This window comes from Phaeodactylum tricornutum, chromosome 3 (assembly GCF_000150955.2).
Source record: "Phaeodactylum tricornutum CCAP 1055/1 chromosome 3, complete sequence".
NCBI lineage: Eukaryota > Bacillariophyta > Bacillariophyceae > Surirellales > Neidiaceae > Phaeodactylum > Phaeodactylum tricornutum.
Window position 1 is genome coordinate 940925 of NC_011671.1, and position 17820 is coordinate 958744.

General features: G+C 48.3%; 6 protein-coding genes across 6 annotated transcripts; 3 read left to right on the top strand and 3 right to left on the bottom strand.

Annotated features, from left to right (window-relative positions):
- The first annotated feature begins 1331 nt into the window (after positions 1–1331).
- Positions 1332–2375, top strand: PHATR_44092 (predicted protein). The gene has a single exon (XM_002186121.1). It carries the CDS (start codon positions 1487–1489, stop codon positions 2231–2233), a length of 747 nt encoding a protein of 248 aa, XP_002186157.1. The 5' UTR covers positions 1332–1486; the 3' UTR covers positions 2234–2375.
- A 39-nt stretch (positions 2376–2414) lies between these two features.
- PHATR_33450 (predicted protein) lies at positions 2415–3917 on the bottom strand (the record flags this gene model as incomplete). The annotated part of the gene is made up of 1 exon (XM_002186403.1): positions 2415–3917. One exon carries the CDS (start codon positions 3915–3917, stop codon positions 2415–2417), a length of 1503 nt encoding a protein of 500 aa, XP_002186439.1.
- Positions 3918–4813: 896 nt separating this feature from the next.
- On the top strand, positions 4814–8172 carry PHATR_54187 (predicted protein; the record flags this gene model as incomplete). The annotated part of the gene is made up of 1 exon (XM_002186122.1): positions 4814–8172. One exon carries the CDS (start codon positions 4814–4816, stop codon positions 7547–7549), a length of 2736 nt encoding a protein of 911 aa, XP_002186158.1. The 3' UTR covers positions 7550–8172.
- A 1831-nt stretch (positions 8173–10003) lies between these two features.
- PHATR_44096 (predicted protein) lies at positions 10004–11696 on the bottom strand (the record flags this gene model as incomplete). Its single annotated transcript, XM_002186404.1, has 1 exon — positions 10004–11696. Exon 1 carries the CDS (start codon positions 11645–11647, stop codon positions 10004–10006), a length of 1644 nt encoding a protein of 547 aa, XP_002186440.1. The 5' UTR covers positions 11648–11696.
- Positions 11697–12051: 355 nt separating this feature from the next.
- Positions 12052–14457, top strand: PHATR_44097 (predicted protein; the record flags this gene model as incomplete). The annotated part of the gene is made up of 1 exon (XM_002186123.1): positions 12052–14457. The coding sequence occupies one exon, from the start codon at positions 12052–12054 to the stop codon at positions 14455–14457; it is 2406 nt and encodes an 801-aa protein (XP_002186159.1).
- Positions 14458–14462: 5 nt separating this feature from the next.
- PHATR_44098 (predicted protein) lies at positions 14463–17574 on the bottom strand. Its single transcript, XM_002186405.1, has one exon. It carries the CDS (start codon positions 16994–16996, stop codon positions 14534–14536), a length of 2463 nt encoding a protein of 820 aa, XP_002186441.1. The 5' UTR covers positions 16997–17574; the 3' UTR covers positions 14463–14533.
- Between the last annotated feature and the right edge of the window lie 246 nt (positions 17575–17820).

Consider the following 17820-nt stretch of genomic DNA (forward strand, 5'->3'; position numbering starts at 1 on the left):
CGAGACATTCCAAACCCGCGGAGGTACTCAACGGAAAATTATCTCACAAATTGTTCAGAAGTACGACTCCTTCGAACGATCAGAATTGCAAAACATTTTTGGCGAATAAGGGAGAGCGCAAAGACTTATGTCACTTTTGAAGTATTTATCAGGATAATTATGTAACAAAGATTCACACAAGTGATAGGTTATGGCGGGCTTATATCATAGGAGGCGTACCTCGTTTTTGGCAAGATCGGATTGCGCAATCGTGAGTACATCCCGCCAGCAGGCGAGCCAAATTTTAGGCTGTGTCTTTCGCGGTTTAAATCCCGTTAATTGGTGTAAAAGTAGTAAAACGGAACGTAGCGTAACAATTGGAAACAATGATCTCCAATCTGACAGTGAGAGAGGAGACCTACACTTCTGGATATCAAACCCTAAGCCCTGGAAGAAGTTCGGAGAAATTGCGTTCTAATGTAACGACCGCGATACCAAGTCGAATTCTTGCTCAATGCAAGACAATCGAGGGCTATTCAGTGACCTTACGTTTGGACCGCCTACTGGTACTACATGATGCCTTGGGCTTCCACCATTCATCTATGAACGGAAGACTACAAAATGCGCTTGACGGGTGTCTCTTCACAGCTTCGTCTACTGCGAAAGAAAGCGAAAAAGTCAACGACTGCCCGCTTTCTACTACGGACGAGCATTAATGAAACGGCCCTCTAGAATATTTTGCCATCACGAAGATCGCGTTTCAAAGAAAGATTTCATGATTTGACCGTTTTGCATCGTTGTATGAAAAAGAATGGCATCGATGGCAAAACAAAAGCCCTTAGCGAATTGGCAGTGTAACTTTATTCTGTAACGCATGCAACTGCCATTTGAACATCACATCAGCAACAAGGTTTACAGTTGGTAGTACATGTTCCATATGATCGGACAAAGCCCGCCGTCTTCGGGAGATCCGAACGCGAAATGGACGGATCCGTGTTTGTGGGATGTTTGGATTGCAATCGTATTCCTTCTTTCTGATGCTGACTGTGAGCAGCCGGGAGTAGATTTGGACTTGCTGTTGTAAGTTAGCGATTTGATCATGCTTTTCAATCATTTGCAACATGTTGGGTTTACATCAAGGCTGAAGATATATCAGGTAGACCTTTGTGAAGTTTCATTCTTGATCCTTTTTCTATATATACTTCTTGATTTCACTTCTGTCACAGTGCCAGTGTTTGAAATTATTGTCACCAACGCGAACGACTTTCTCTGATTTTCGAGGGCTTTCTGTTACATAGATAAGTGTATTTGAAGCAAGTCAGCAGATCAGCCCCACAAAAAAGAGTCGTTCGCAAAACGATACCAGGTTCGCATACATTGACACGATTTCTCATCAAATGCGACTCACGGTCTATTCTTATGTTGGACTCCTAACAAGCTCACAAAATCAAACAAAAACTCCAATACATCAAACCAACAATACATAAAAAGTCTCTCGACGTTCGAAATGGCGACCGAAATGTTGCAGAACGAGAATTTGATGAAGGATCCAACGCACAAGGAGCATGAAAAGAAAGAATTTGAATATGAAATCTTTCAAGGAAAGCTCCTCACCGAAGGAACCGGCACGTCACTTCCAGCCGACACTCAGCTTTGTGTCATGCATACTAAAGCATTCCCCCTTGCGGAAGATGAAGTCTTGGAAGTTATGGATACTCACGGAAAGCCATATGCGGATGGAATTCATTTTAAAGCCCACCGTACTCTCTTCGGCAAAACCAGTATCGTCCTCCACGACAAAAGCCACGAGCCCATCGCAATGTGCCAGCAGATGCTCCTTGCTCCCACGCCTGCCTACACGATCTACGGTAGGAAGCCTTTGCTTGATGGATATACTGGCGGAATGATCCAGGCGGAAAAAGTAAGGTTTTTTCCGTGGTACCAAGTTAGCGAAGTCGATCTTTCGAATCGCCGCGTCCTGATCATGAAATGGAATGGACTATGCTTCATGCCATTTCTCAGCGCGACGGGAAACGATTGTCAGCATACGATCGAAGACGGCCGTGGATTTGGTATCCTGGTTGGTCGCATCGAAAAGAAAAATGAGTTTCTCCCTCATGACGAAACTGTTCGCTTCCAATGGAACATCAGCTTCCACCCCGAAGCCGACCCGGCCATGATGCTGTGCATTGCGGCGGTGCTGGACAACTTTTTCTACCGCGCACACATCCAACGGAAAGTTGACCACGCTTAATGCTTTACGTTGCTCAAATTATTTTCGTGCTTTCAAAACTGGTATTTCGCCCCACAGTCCCAAGGACGAAACGCCTAGCAAGGAAACTGCGTGTGAGCAGGAATTACATTCATAGCCTTAAATGAGATTATTTGCAAACAGCATTAGTGCGCTTGAAGATAACAGCGCCTTTAACCTTCTTCTAGAAAAATGCACCGGCAGCCAAAACAGCAGCCCCAAATCCAGCTTCCACATTCTCAGCCTTGTCAACTTTCAGCGAATCATCACCAAAAGCTTCTCGAAGTCGTCGCTGTCGCAACTGATTCCAAACGTCATTTTTGGATCCACCACCTGCTGTCAAAACAAGAGTTGGTCGACTAGGTGTGGCGCCCAAACTTCCGAGAATGACAAATCCATCCCGTTCCACGTCAGCAATTCCTTGCAGAATACCGTGCAAAAACTCGTTTCTCGATTCGGGAACGGGTTCTAAAACAGGCTCTTTCGTGCTGTCAGCGATGGGAAAGCGTTCCCCTTTTTTGGTCAGTGGATAGTAAGAAAGATTGCTGTCGACGAAAGGATCGATTTTGGCGCTTATTGCCACCAAGTCTTCATTAGAGAAGTCTTGTTGGCGAAGAGCAGCACAACCAACGTTGCTGGCCCCACCTACCAGCCAGGCTTCCCTCATAGTGTCATTAAGAAGTACAGAAGGAAATCTATGGCTATACACACCACAGGAAGCGTCTTCTACGTAGGTGTCGGAGAGTTGCTTCATGGCCAAAGTTGAACCCAGCGACGTCACAGCCGTGCCGGGCGCTGTACGAGTCCCCGTCGCGGCAAAAAAGGCCGCGTTCGAATCCGTTGTTCCTCCAACCACGATCGTGTGTTCGGGCAAACCGAAACGCTTGGCTGCGTCGGCACTAATGGTGCCCATCGGTTCACCAGGAGAGACCACGGTGAAGGGTAACACCGATTGCGCAAGACCGGCATCGTGCAAACAATCGAGCAACCACGGCGGCCAGGATAGTTGACGTACGTCGTAACCTAGTTTTAGGCAATTATGCCAGTCGGAGTACACCTGAACGTTGTTGTGATTGGAGCCACACGCTTTGTTGCTGGATAGAAGATTCATTGAAATATAATCGGACTGGTGACAAAGACGTTCCGAAGAAGTGAGCGGTTTTTCTTCGTTCCAAGAAAGCAATTTGGCCAAAGCACTGGTCGGACTCTGACAGGTATGTTTGTCGGGGGCGAATTGCTGTAGTTTTTGTAGAGCCCGCACTCCGTATACTGGTTCCTGTGTGGGTGTGTGGATGCTGGAAGTAACGACATCGTAATCATACATTCGAGCCGGCGATCGTGTCACTTTCCCACCGTCGGCCGCGTCTACCAGAATGCAGCTGGACGAGGTTCCCGAAACGCAAATCGAAGCCACACGCTCTAAACCAAAGTCGTCGTTCGCAGACTGCAGTAAGGATGTCACCGCTTCCATCCATGCCTTTGGATCATCGTAGGCTCCCTCGTTCCAAAGAACCGCTTGCGTATAAACTTCCTTGTAGGATCTATCGGTGGTTGTGAACGCAGGCTCAATGATAGAGATACGAGCTCCCGAAGTGCCAAGGTCCAAACCTACAAATTGGCGTACAAGTGCGGCCGAAGGTCCTTTGGGCGTGTTGTTTGGGATACTGAAACCTCGGGAAGTTTTCATTGTCAGTCCTCGAACGACCCAGTAGAAGAGACCCCCCAACGAGGCACTTTTCGCCCAACAACGTCTACTTCCACAGCAGATCATTGCCGTAGAGAATGCTGCATTCCAATGACACCGTGATAGTTATCGGGTGGTGTGCCAGTACGAGACGACTCTCATTACCTGTACCAATTGCGAGGTTGCTCATGGTGACGGTCGCATCGTTTTTGCCGGAACGCTGGTTTGGCCCAGGCCGTCACTTTTGCTAGCTGTAAGCAGTGTCCGGTGAGGTGTCTTGCAAGACATGACGCCCAATTCGAGATATATTTAACTGAAGACGTTTGCTTTCCTGTCAAACTATTTCTGGAAATGTCGTTTGCTCTATCCCAATTTAAAGCACAACCCTTTCTGTTTCCTCCAGCACAGCCTGTACCCTACCCGGAGTTGAAAGTTTGTTCCAGATCTCGCAACGGCACTTGGTAGGCGCGAGGTCGCTCCGTGGTCTCGAGTGCGTGACCAAGGTGAGCAGTGGCGCTGCGGGACGCGTACCACCCGGAATTCGTCGGGAATGCAACCGGAACGCTACCCAGAAAAAAAGGAGACAATGGCCTACGGTACGATTTCGGAATCCAGGGAGTCTCGGACCGACGCATTTTTGCAGTCTACTATATCATTGGCTTGACCAGTAGCACTATCTATCTACACGAGCTATCTGTACAAAGCATACCATCGAGAGCTGGAAGGACTACCACACGCGGAGTTAGCCACTTAAAAGTACTTGCTTCGCAGAGGCGCCTTTCCTCTGCTGTCCAACAGCACTGTTGATAGAGACGAACACGCACGTACACGCACACACATAAACGCTCCAGCTCTCCCCGACAATTGTCATCCTTAGGGTACGCACGTAGTTGTTCGTCATGAGTGCTTCCGACGAAGAAGACCGTAAACCAGCGGCGATTGAGCATCACTCTTTCGTCGAAGACGACGAGGACAATTGGAGTCGTCGCGTGGAAAACGACGAAACGGCGACTGGACACTTGTTACACGCGGAGGACTCCTATCTCCGGATGGAATCACCTCGGCAAGAAATCTGCTACGATCCGTCGCCATTAGCGGCGGTCCTGCCTCCCAGTCAGCCCGAACTAACCATGAAAGAAAAATTGGTGCTCCGGGAACGCCAACGCCGAATCGAGACGGAACGGGCACGACTTAAACAACAGTTCGCCCTCCGGCATCACTCGGCTTCCGAAACGAGTAGTGTGGAAGAGGACGACGACCATCACGGAGACACCGCGGGTGGGCGTTCCGCGACGATGGCGGCATTTCAAGAAAATGGCAGTGTCGCGGGAACACTCGGTGAAGAATCGACCATTGCTCACCCCGACGAAGAAACAGCGGCGCTAGAAAAGCTTGGTTTTAACATGGAGCGCTTTTTGCGGAACAGCGATAATTTCAAGCCTCAGGCGGAAAGCAACAATTCTTTGCTTCCTCTCGCGGAGACGGAAGGTGGTGTTGTTATGGAGCGCTTTTTGAGCAATCCGGTGGTCGTGGAAGCCGACGATGGGGATAGAGAGTCGACTTCGGGTCACGATGATACAGAAGGTTTGACTACTGATGTTCAACGGAGCGTGTCTTTTGATGTTGACGCCAGTCATCCGAATGGAGACGGAGTGATTCCGACGTCCATGTCGGCTTTCCCAGACGGAGCTAATGTTTCTCTACAGGCTGAGTCACACATTGACGCGCAGCGTCGCCACATGATTACAAGCGCTACTTTGACGGGGATCCCATCGGCTCCTCGCTCAATGGATGCGGAAGTCGCATCGGATGGAAACCTCACCGATGTTCATTCGCAGACGTCATCTACCCGTACGGCTGACGAATTTCGCGTTATGAGACTCACAGAAGCAGACATGCGCGAGATGGAAGCCATTGACGAAGTCAGTATCGGAAATGCGCCTCCTTCAGAACGCGAAGAAGAGCTCTTGTCGGAAGTGGGTGAGCTAGCCGACTTCCGCGGAGGCTTTGCCGGCGCAGCGGGAAACTATAGCCAAGGGACTCGTACGACGGCCATGGAGTCCGCTTCGCTTATAAGTGGAGGTATTCCGAGTGATAAGCAAGCCAGTGAAGATCACACGCGAGATCACTCGCAGGAACATCGGGAACATTATGAAGTGGTCGACACGCAAGCTACCGAAATTGCCGATAAACACAGCCTCGATGGCATGACTCCGGGCTCGATGTCGTCTCACTTGATGGTTTCACCCGGAGCCAGTGCTGCTGGTTCTACTTTAGCACAGCCATCCAACGCAGGTGTTCTAGATGAAAGCATTGATGGTACAATGGCGAGATTATCCGTACAACCGAAATTTGATGACAAGGATGTGTCTAGTGATATGGCCAGCGTACCTGCGAGTCTACGAAACAGCGCCGACGATCTGACCGCACATGCAGGGAACGAAAGCATCTTGAATCGACGAGTACGTCCTGGTATGCCCGGACTCAAACCAGCGCCACAAAATCTTGAAGCAAATAGAAAGGAGTCATCGACATCTGTAAATGCCGCTTCCGGTCCTCCGATAGTAGTAGATGATTTTGACTACGATATAAACGCTCCGGAAACGCCTCGTTCCACCAACGACGAAATGCAGGACTCATTCTTAAATTCACCAGACGGTCCGCCACTCTGGACCTTGGAGGAGAACATGATTGTTTCTCCCGTCCAGCAATCACGCAGCGGATCAACGCCCGTTGATTCTTTACCGGCGTCTCAGATATATGGGAGTATGACTACTGGAAGAGCAATACCAGCGCAGAATGGAAGTGCAGAAGAGTCTGCGCCGCTTTTGAGCGTCCCTCCTGAAATCATAACCATGCGTGAAAGGTCGGAAATGAGCAGCTTACAAAACGTAGCCGCACATGTCAAACATCAGACAAGTCTCAGCAGCAGCCAAAATGATCATACAAGACACGAGTCCGTCTTTGAAACTTTACGCGCCGAAGAGGAACATGTGAAGGAAGAAGAGCAGACCGAATCGGAGCTATACAATACCAGCAATGTTCTTGCCCGAGCCTTTCCCGAGCGTCTCATGGCTCTGATAGTGACTCTTATTTTAGAGATTCCCGTGCTTCTCATGATTTCAGGTGGTTCCGATAATCTTTGTTTTCTTATCGGAAGGCGTCGATATCATTTGCTTGTTGGTTTTATTCCCTTGACAAGTGCAATATCTGGTAACGTTGGATTGCAGTCAAGTACCCTGACGACACGAGCTATATCCCATTTTCATGTGACAGAGAGCTCGTTTATCCCATGGCTAATGAGAGAGATTGGCGCCGCAGCATGTCTCGGATGTGGTATGGGGATAATAATGGGCATCATAGCTTTTATTGCCAGCGAAATGGACCTGGCTTTTGGAGTGACCATTTTCATTGCACAGATTATCAGTATCTTGACCGCTGGTCTGACCGGAACTTTAGCTCCTTTATTGTTCAGCTTTATTTTTCGAAAGGATTCGGGCAAGTGGGGCGGTCCTTTGGAGACAGCGGTGCAAGATATTGTCGGCAGTTTCGCAATGATTGTGATTTCGTTTCATTTACTTGCTTTTCTCGGACCCGGTGAAATTGATGCAGGAGACACTTGCGGTTCCCAGTAATGAACTCGTGCAACTTACTTTTTCTGCCGCCTAAGCCCTTAACTCCTTTCTGCTACCTAGTTTCTCAATAGTCTAACTTCACCGCGAATCAACAACTTTGGTGCTGACACAACTCGTTCCCCTTGATGAGGACAGTGGTGGGGAAACAATAGCAAACGTCCACATCGAGGCGACACCTTGCCGAGAACGTTGTCATCCTGCGCGTATGGAATCAAATTTCGCAGAAGCGTTGTCTCGCCTCCCTTTTCACAATCAGTCAGGTAAAGTAGGAATGAATGAGTGCTTCTTTCAGTGGGCTTTTCGGGATGTGCACGGCAGAGGTCCACGTGTGGAGCAAGAACGGCCCCGGCCTCTTGGTAGCATAAGAATCGCATGTGCGGCCAAACAAATAGTTTCTGCTCGTCCCATTGATCACATTGGAGGAGCAAATTCGTAAGTACTGGAGTAAGCCAACATTCTGTGTCACAGAAATACTTGCGTGTCGAACATAGCTTATGTTTAGACTTTGAGGGCGTCTCATTGGGAAGCCTTTTCCATAGTTCAAGTAGACCGTCCACCATTTTCAACAATTTGAAACTGTCTAAAACGCTAGCACCTGCACCTGCATGATCCGCAGAAATGGGAATAATCCTTTGCACGTGTAAGATATCTGGTCCTGAAAACGAAGATATTGGGAGCAAAGGTTCCAATGTGTTCATAGAATTGTTCCCAGTGAAACCAAATTCGCGCAATATGTCAATCGTTTCAGTGCTTCCTTTAAAAATTGCTAGACCTGTGATGGAGGAACCTCCATTCGCCCTCACCATTGGGTCGCCGCCATGACGTAAAAGTAGTTTCAGCATTTTTAAGTTGCCTGTCCAAACAGATGTGTACAGCGCTGTGTGTCCATATTCATTTTGGAGATTGAGATCGATTCCGGCTTTGAGGCAACCCTTAACATAGTGATACGCTCCCTTTTCTACGTATCCAAAAAATTTGTCACGACGAACTTCCTGACAGTTACCGAGAGAGGGCAGGACAGCTGTTGACCACGATGAACAAGGTACATTCTTTTCACAAACTCTCTTTTTGCCTGTGGAGCTCTTTCGAAGCTCCTTTGAGTTCAAAGGAAGAGTGCGATATTTGAGGAGAGCTTCGCAATATCGTTCAGCTGGAGTTATGTTTTTAACACCTACATGCATGCAGCCGACCCGACTGCGTTCATCCCGTGCCAGCGCACATACTGGACACAGGGCAACGTCATTGTCATCCTCTCGCTTGTCCAGATTCTCTAGTATATCTTTCCAAAAGCAGCATTCGCATACCACATGGCGGCATGGATCTGGAAATTGAAGACGTACACTCATCGGTACAACGTGTTGGCACGCTGAACAAGACACGTTGTCCCTTGATTCCCATGCTCTCACCCTTGCTTCAGCTGCTCGCTTGACCAAAAAGGTCTGCAGCGTCAAAGGAACCCCACATAAGAATTTTCGTAAAAGGCATTTTCCAATCCTTTGAAGTTGAAGGTTTAACTTCTGCAGTTCCGCACTTCGAACGTCGTCAGGAAACGTCCCTCGAACGCAGGGAGGAACGCCACCTAGCAAAAAAGAGCCCACAATGTGGTAGCGTCGCAGCCAGATTGCGTATTCCAGCAAAGTGAACGTAACCAGATGCTCGGCGTAACTCCTTAGACTTAGAAAACCCTCTCGACCGAACCGGCTCAGCAGTTTTGCTTGACCGATCCACGAAACTCCGTCGAATTCGTACAGCAAATGAGATGGAATGCGACTCGCGACCAAATTGGCGTTTTTATCCAGAAAATTTACCGAAAAGTAAGCCCGATTGCCATCAATGATGGCGTGCAATATGCTTTGAATTAAGTCGATAATCTTGGAGTCTTGTATCAGAATAGAGGGGGTAGCCGCCGAGCAAGGTTCGTCAACTCCCGTCGTCTCCGACACTCGCTGCCGGATAGAATACCGCGCTTTCATTCTGGATCTTTCCCGCGCTGATCCCCAGCAATTCCTTTCATTACTGGTTGCGTTGTGCTGTCTCATGGTTATTATCGGAAATGGGCTCGAACAAAAGGGTAAGGTGCATACATATTGCTGTCGGCAATATTCGAAAGAGTCCGAGTGTGTTTGTGTTACTGTCAATTCTTTCGAACCAATTTCTCCGGGTTGTTCTAATGTAAATGTAAGTAACATCTACCGTCAACAATGCACACCATGTTTCCGCCCTGTGTAATAGTGTAATCCACAGTCACCGTCAGTCAATCCATGCTACTGACTATCTGATGCACTAAATTTGCTAAAGAACCGTAATATTGACTGTAAATGCCCCTTCATGTACAACTTAGTCTCTAAGTATATTAGTGCACACAGAGAGCTGGTGAAGTTCTATTTTACAGAGCCCTTCCTCGTCTTAGCAGTGACGAAGCCACAAACTTTAGCGTTGGCAAAATTTCGACCGTTAATCGATCATCCACTCATTGCCGATGGCGGCCTGTCGTCTTCTTTCGGCTTGCTTGAAATTCTCTTTTGCTTTGCTCGGTACGCTGCTATTTTTGCGACCGGTATCCTGTATTCGTTTTGCTGGCTTTGAAGCGTATGGATTCAAATCCTTTCGTCGCGACTTCTTTTCTTCAATTTCTGCAAGTATTTCACTCCGATCTCTAAGAATGTACTGGAGCCATCGTAGATCTTGATCACCCGTCTTGAGCGCCAAGCTTTGACTTCTCCTTAGTCCAAGATGCTTGGTTGCCTCCGCGTTTCCAGACAATACCCAAGCTTCGGTTCCAGACGGACAGCACTCTCTCAAAAATATTCTCATGGATTCCCAAGATTCCGACATATCTTCGGTGAGCCTCACACCCCACGGTGGGTTGGAAACTACAATGAAGGGTGTACCCTCACGTTTTGGCTTCGGCTTCCAATCTGAGCAATCCCCCTCTTCAAGTTGCACTAAACGGCGTAGTCCAGCAGCGTCCAGTGCATTCTCAAAGAGATTGAGAGCCCCATCGTGTATATCGTTTCCGAGAATCTCAACGGTATCTGTAGATTGCATCCACCGCAATCCGCTCTTGGCCCGAGACGTGGCGTCAAGTAGGAGTGCTTTCCATTCATCAACTACTCGCATATCGCCATCGTGTTTCCACCGAACAACTGGCGGCATGCTGTGCCCGGGCAGGCCGCATTTGATGCGCATCAACCCTGGAGCCAAGTCCACCGCCATCATTGCACCTTCTAGTAGCAGCGAGCCCGACCCTGCCATTGGATCCAAAAGGACAACTGCATCATCTTCGCGACGTGCATCGCGGCACTTTTGGTCCCAACCAGCGGTCAGTAGTAGTCCCGCTGCCAGTGACTCCTTCATGGCTGCCTTGTGGATAGCGCCACTGCGATATCCTCGTTTGTGCAACGATCCGTTGTGCAGTTGCCGATAGAGAGACACTCGCGCTCCGGAGTCAGTTCCTAGCAACACAGCCGTCAGTGGGACGTCTGGATCATCCAAATCCACATTAGGTCGATCATCCCGCAGTTCCCGAACGGCGTCGCACAAGGCATTCTTGACCGTCAGGGCCGAATAATGTGAATGATTGATATCTTTCGGTATTTTCGAAGGATTGTTCAAGATCACACCCACCGACAGAGTCAACAATCCGCCGCGTCCATCCCCCAATAGTTCTTTAACAGGAACAGCGTCCAAAATAAAGCGGTGTAGATCTTCTCGCGATTTCAGTGTGGGCGGAGACTCGCACAGAAATTCCATAACCTTATGGGATGTCCGTGTCCACAGTAGGGCCTTGAGTGCCGTTTGCGTATTGGCATTAAATCGAACCGCCGAGGAGGCACTGCGTTCAACATCTTGACATCCCAAAGTGCGTAACTCGTCACTCAACGCGTCAGACAAGCCTGGGATACACGTAGCGATGTAGCTACCTATATCCAACGATTCATCGTCTAGATGATTCCGATAGGCAGCCGCCGCTCGAGGACTACTCGGCCTACTGCATGCCAATCGACGATGCGTCGACAAGGCGAAAACACAACTACATGATTTCCAAAGAAATACAGACAGTAGGAGAAGGAGCCTAGCCGGATGCGTTCTCGTCATGGTGCTTTGCGTTATCTTCTTTCATAAATCGAACAAAAGTTCGAAAGGCTGTTGATTTTTGATGTATGAGAGTGAGTAGGAGCAGAAAATGGATGGATGAATGACTTCGAATTGATGGCAGCCCGTGACTACATATGATTCGTGACCCGTCTGTCTGAGCAGCCCCAATTCGGTTTTGGCTGGGAGTTTGGGACCGACCAAACAAGACTGAATCAAGCCTGGACGAGAAAATGACGTGACTGTGAACTGCTTTGGTAAAAACCCTAATCGTGTCCTCGCTCTCGAAACTGTTACTTTTTCTACTGTGACGCGCTTTTTTACTTTCTCCTTCTCCTAAGGCCTACCAATCGTCTCCAGACATGAGAGCGCTTTAGTTGTCGAGACTATTTTATCGGACTTTGTAAATGGCGAGCGAGACTGGCGTAAGGCAACAATTTTTTTATGAACAGCTGGGAGCCCCTTCCCTTTTGTACCGCGAGAAAGGTTCATACACCACGCTCGACGAAGAGCCCAACCCGTCAACGGGTCGAGCGGCCATTGACGATCGGCACCTTCGACTGATCCGCAGTCGAGCGCAATGGGACCAACCTGTTCCTCAAGATATTCTCAGAAGTTCCTTAACGCACAATGCAAAGAACACACCAGCGTTACACGCTTTTCCAACCGCTGGTGCCAAAATACGGCGACAGGCGCAGAAAACGGACAGGGTTTCGTTGGCAACACAAGCTGAAAGTTGCAGATACATCCCAGACGGTTTGAATTGCGTCGATCCTGCCTACCTCGCGCCGTTTGATGCGGAGACATTGAAGGAAGGAATGACACCTTTCCAAGATCACGTTGCTGCCGCCGGAGTGAAGCGACGTGCCGACGAAGACGCCCCAGCCATACCTTGGGGCGATTGCAATGCACCCGAACAATACGGAAACTGTATTGCTCTTATGCCATGTGCTTGTTGCAATTGCAAAGATAATGAAGACCACACCTGGGCTTTGCTGCATCCGGTAGGTCCGTTACTTGACCGTGTTAGACTTTCACACGTTTCGCTACCACGGGGACGTTTCATATTGGAAGATCTTCCTCTTCCTCCATGCCGACGGGATTTGAATGTCGACGATCGTGTTCGGCAGATCGCACAGTGTGGTCCTAATCTATTTGTTGCCAGAACGTCGATAAATTGTACAGGATTTTCCATCCAAGAATCTCCACGACTAGAGACCTGCGACGACACTACCAAATGCTTGGGAAAAAAGTTTTATCTTCAACAAAGCTTTCAGATTGATGAGCGTTTCACGACAGAAACCCCTCGATCGTATCGTCCTCTAGACTTGTGCTCTCACCCAAAGTACGGCGTCGTAACCAACTCTCTTTTAGCCATCGTCTACGAGTCAGAACAGAACAAAAGAAGCACAGTTCACAGATTATCTGTCGACTCTGAGGCTGTCACTCACAAAACGGAGCATAACATTGTCAACCTGGACCGCATTGCGAACATCGATTTCGGGGCGCAAAGCCCTATGGTATTGTGGTCGGCCGCGCGATCCTACGTTCGACCTTCACCTACAATTTCGGCTGGAAACCCCAAACCCCGAGTTGGCCATGGAAATTCTCTTTACAGCATTGATTTGCGCACGAATGAAGGTACCTTTCAATGGAGTCCTAGTGCTGAACTGTACGTCGTTGAGGGCACTCATTCTATTTCGGGCATAAAGACAGACTGGGTAAATGGCACTTCTGTTTGGGCCGCTTCCGTATCGGCCGGAAAAACATGGGAAATTGACGTCCGAATGCCTTGCCAAACAGTAACAACATGGTCGCTACCACATGCATGCGAAGGAAGCAATTCAACCGTCTCAACTAGCGGGGTATATGGGGAGGGTTTCTTGTTTGAACAACCTGTAAAAGGATATGGATATGACGATGACTATGTAGCACCGCAGACACTTCTCGGCGTAGGAAAGAACCCGAACTCATACGGCATTCATATCTACCAACGACCTGCACTCGGACCGCTGTTTCAAAGTCAAAGTATTGAAGCCCCCGCTTGTCCCGGTATCACGTTTCTGCAAAACAGTAGTGTTGCCACAAGTTCTAGTTTTGCTTTGCCCGATGTGTCGAGTAACATCTTCACTTGTGGGATTGCTTCATTTCGAACCCCCGGTGAACAACTCCAGGAAAACTCGGATTTCAACAAAACTACATATGCATCTAATGCTCTCTGCATTGTTTCATCGACTAACAAGGGTGATGTTTACACCCACACCCTTATTGAATCCAAAAACACGAATAAACATGGTCGACCGTTTAAAGGCTTACCGATAGGATCAGTTGCAGTACCCGTCACGTCAATCGATTCCCAGATATATAGCTCTCCAGATGTCCTGTTCTGGCATTTAAGGAACAAGAGTCCGCTGGCTGGACATGCAATAGTAGGACCAGCCTTCACAGAGAAAGATCGAACGAAAAAAATCAGGAAGAAGCTAGATTGCAAATCGAAGGACAATGCGAGTATGTCATTTGAAACGGATGTTGTTGCAATCAAACCAACGTCTGAGCCCCTTTTCTTGACAGCGGACAAACGAGAAGCCGCTACCGTGAAGCTACCATCCCATTTGGCAAGCAAAGCGGCCGGGATGCTTACAACGACGCTAAAATGTTTCGACACCGAGCGTACATCGAAAGTCGAGCGATCAGTAGAAGGGCAACTTTTACATTCTGACATAAATGCAAACGTTTTTAGAACGATAAGTACAGCGTGGGAATTGGGTTGCACTTCGGACGAATTTGAGCATTCCGATACATCGTCAATATAATTTGTGTAGTAGAAACCCCCTAGATAGGTCCGTTACTTCTGCAAATTCGTTTTCTATGTTCGGACTTTTTCTAATCTTAAGAATGCTCCATGGAAATACCCAAACAAGTTGCGGCTAGTTCCACACTACGTGCGACGTGAGCCACCGAGTAGCGGTTGTCTAGACCCAAAACATATTGTAGTAACTCGAGTCGAAGACAAGGTGAATGCATATGTCCCAGGATCTCGTAAATACCTCGAAGAAAGTGGATATCCGTAAAGTCCGTCGATGAAACTGCACTTCGCAGTTTCTGCGCAAAACTCTTGCGGTTAGTGATAGCTTTGTTGCTAACAAAAGCCAGGAAACTTGTTTTGTCTTCTGTCGCAATCTTCAAATCTCCTTGGGCGGCGCGCTGATCGTACCACGACGAGATTCGAAATGCCATATTCTGCTCTCCGTAAGTTACCCACTCTTCGATAGCGGACACCGCTTCTAGCGTTCGATGCTTGGCACTACCATCCTGCATCGATTTCAAAACTTGTGCAGCTCCAAGTACCGCCAACAATCCGTCGGAATTGGTAGCGCTGCGTAGCCGGTCCGTATCTAGCGGAGGTGGCGGCGGGGGCGCCAGGATCCCCGACGAAAGCTTCGTACCGTTTTTGGCTTTTGAGACGAGTTCAATATCGCGTCTCATAATATCGACATCGTTGCCCATGGAGCTTTGGCGACCACGTGCACCTACCCAGTTTGTATTGCATTCGCCTTTCTCCGTCTCTGAATCTTCCGACGTTTCATCGTCTTCATCTATAATCTGACCCGCCCGACATGCAACCAAAGAATAAAGTATTAGAAGCTGTCGAGAGGTGTGATAGTCGCCAGATCTTACTGCTGATGTTAACCCTTCGTTTACGACGTCTTGTAATTTGTGGCTTTCTTCCTTTTCGCCTTTCTTGTTCTTTCTGCGATCTTCCATCATGACACGCTTCAAGATGTTGGCAACGCTCTCGTCAGTGGCTCCAAAACCGCCCGCCAAGTGGGCAAGTTCTCCCGGAGTAAGCTTGTCTTGTATCGATTCGTCCAAATCTATTAACTCGTCAACCTTTTGCTGGAAAGAAACATGCTCTGTATTTTCCAAGGTAGTCTTGTACGCAATTGCGGGATTTTGAAACGGGTTGAGATTGGTAGAAGCAATCTTCCATAATTCGAGCTGCATGTTTTCGGTCAAAACTCGGACACCATGATCTGGGTCAATGAGAAGCAACGGAATCCCTTTCACGTGATGTTCACCAAAAGCATGAACTATGCGTGATCTTGTCCGAAGTAGAGAAATCAAATGTCCGTACGTTGCCGTTCGTACAAACAGAGCAATCGGCAAGCCAATCCCTCTACAAAAGGAACGTCCAATGCCTCCACCTTCGGAGCAGTCTTTCCCGGACGCCACATCCTTGTTGTTTACAATACGACCAAAACCTCCCACGCGAATAAATATTTCATTGTATGGAATCACAGAAAGACCGGAGACCATTCGCGTTGATATCATGTATTCGCTCTTGGTAATATAATCATTGTTGTATTCACGGAGCACAGAAAAAGGTCTCAAAGCCTCTTGGCGCCCATTCATCAATCTACCTCGGCTGTCAATGTTAAATTCAGTTTTAGCAGAGTACCCTGCTGGCCACGACCAAGTCTCTGTCCGCGCCTGTGCTTCATCCTCGGTGTCGTCATCCGGAAAAACGCGGGGCATAGCAAACACAACCCCGGTAGTGTATTGTGTGGAGGAGCCATATGCTCTCATCTTGAGACCAAGCGACGGCAGCATGGTCGTTGAGGTGACAAAGCTATTAAAAGGATGCTCTTCATCAGGAGGAATATCGTCATGCGATTTAGGCTTCGTTCCACGGGTTGGCAACGGAAAACAAAAGCGACGCAAGAACGGAGTCCAATCAGCGTTCTTAAGAGTTTTTACGCATGCATGCTGCGTTCGAAGTAATTCCACGACCTCGCGTTCGTCGGCAGTCCAATCATCCGGTGCCGGATTTGTTAAACCATCCGGTGCATTCAGAAGCAGCCCAAACTGGTCATTTGGTCCCAAGAGCATGGGTGGCAAGGGCTTGATTTTGGGCAGGAAGCCAATAATCTGTTCTGTCGGAGGAATGGTCGTTTTCGCCGGAATAACTGCTTTTTTTAAGCCAAACTCTTCTTCGACATTTTCAACAAAGGCAGTTAAAGGATCCAAATTAGTGTGGCACTGTGAGATGTGATCCATTTTTTTGTTTGCAGCTTGGTTCGAGGGAGTTTGTGCAACGACAGCGCTGGGAACTGTAGGCTCGATGCCGGCTGAGTCCGAACGGGAACTCTCACTCCTCCGGACCGCCCGGCGTAGATGATCACGAAAAACGATACTCCGTGCCGACTCGTGGTAGACAAGGATAGGTGGATCCAGGGTAGCGCTGCTGCTTTTACAGTTTTTGTGATCCGGATGACTCCCCTCATCCGATGACCAGGAACCACGGCGGGATTTCTGACATTCGAGGGGCTTGCCGTCGCTACGAATCGGCATAGTGCTTATACAGCTCAAAAGTGCTCGGCTAAAAGCTCCGAATAGGGAACGAGATGTAAAAGCAAAGAAAAGGCGAAGATGTTCGTTTCGTCCAGTGTAGAGAAAGTGATGGGCGTGGAGATCAAAAGACTTGCTAGAATATGGCGGGGGTTCGGGAGCCGCAGACGCGCCTATTTGTGTTTTCTTCTCTCGACTGCAATAGCAAAAGACAATCACTTGCAAAGCAAAATTGCAAAAGAGAATCACTTGCAAAGCAAAAATGAATTTAGAAGCAATTGGCTGCTCACTCAGTGTTGCTGATACGTTCGTGAAAGAAGAGTTCTTGGGAGATTGTAAAAGCCCAATTAGCTAACCTTACATATGTTCGTCCCCTCAAAAAGCCTGCTAATTTTGGCAATCGATTCGAAGGTTCACAAAATCTCCCCAGAGCGCTAAACGTCTTGTACTCTCCTAGAAAAAGCGCTTTTGCGTCGATGTTCTATCGTTATTTGACACGAGCACTTGACCTGAGTAAAACACAAGACGAGCTTTTCACAATCAATCAATCCTTTGACTGATGGAATGCGGTAGGCTGAATGCGGAATTGTTTGCCAATGTGATTGGACTTTCACGCACCATGACACCAACGCGAACCAAACAAATTGCTAGTAGTACCGTGTCTACAGGCCAGATGGTGAGGGGATATCTTGATCGGTGTGTTCTTTCGTTCAAGTCGTATTTCTGGTAGATTACTCCTTTAGAAAATATGATTGGTTCATGTGGGTACCGCGAACCTCCATGATAAAATCTCCTCGTGAAGCATTGGACATTTTAATGTCTATCTA

Excerpts from the sequence above, each read along its gene's own strand:
- PHATR_44092 (XM_002186121.1), top strand. The coding sequence starts at position 1,487 with ATGGCGACCGAAATGTTGCAGAACGAGAATTTGATGAAGGATCCAACG.
- PHATR_44098 (XM_002186405.1), bottom strand. The coding sequence starts at position 16,996 with ATGCCGATTCGTAGCGACGGCAAGCCCCTCGAATGTCAGAAATCCCGC.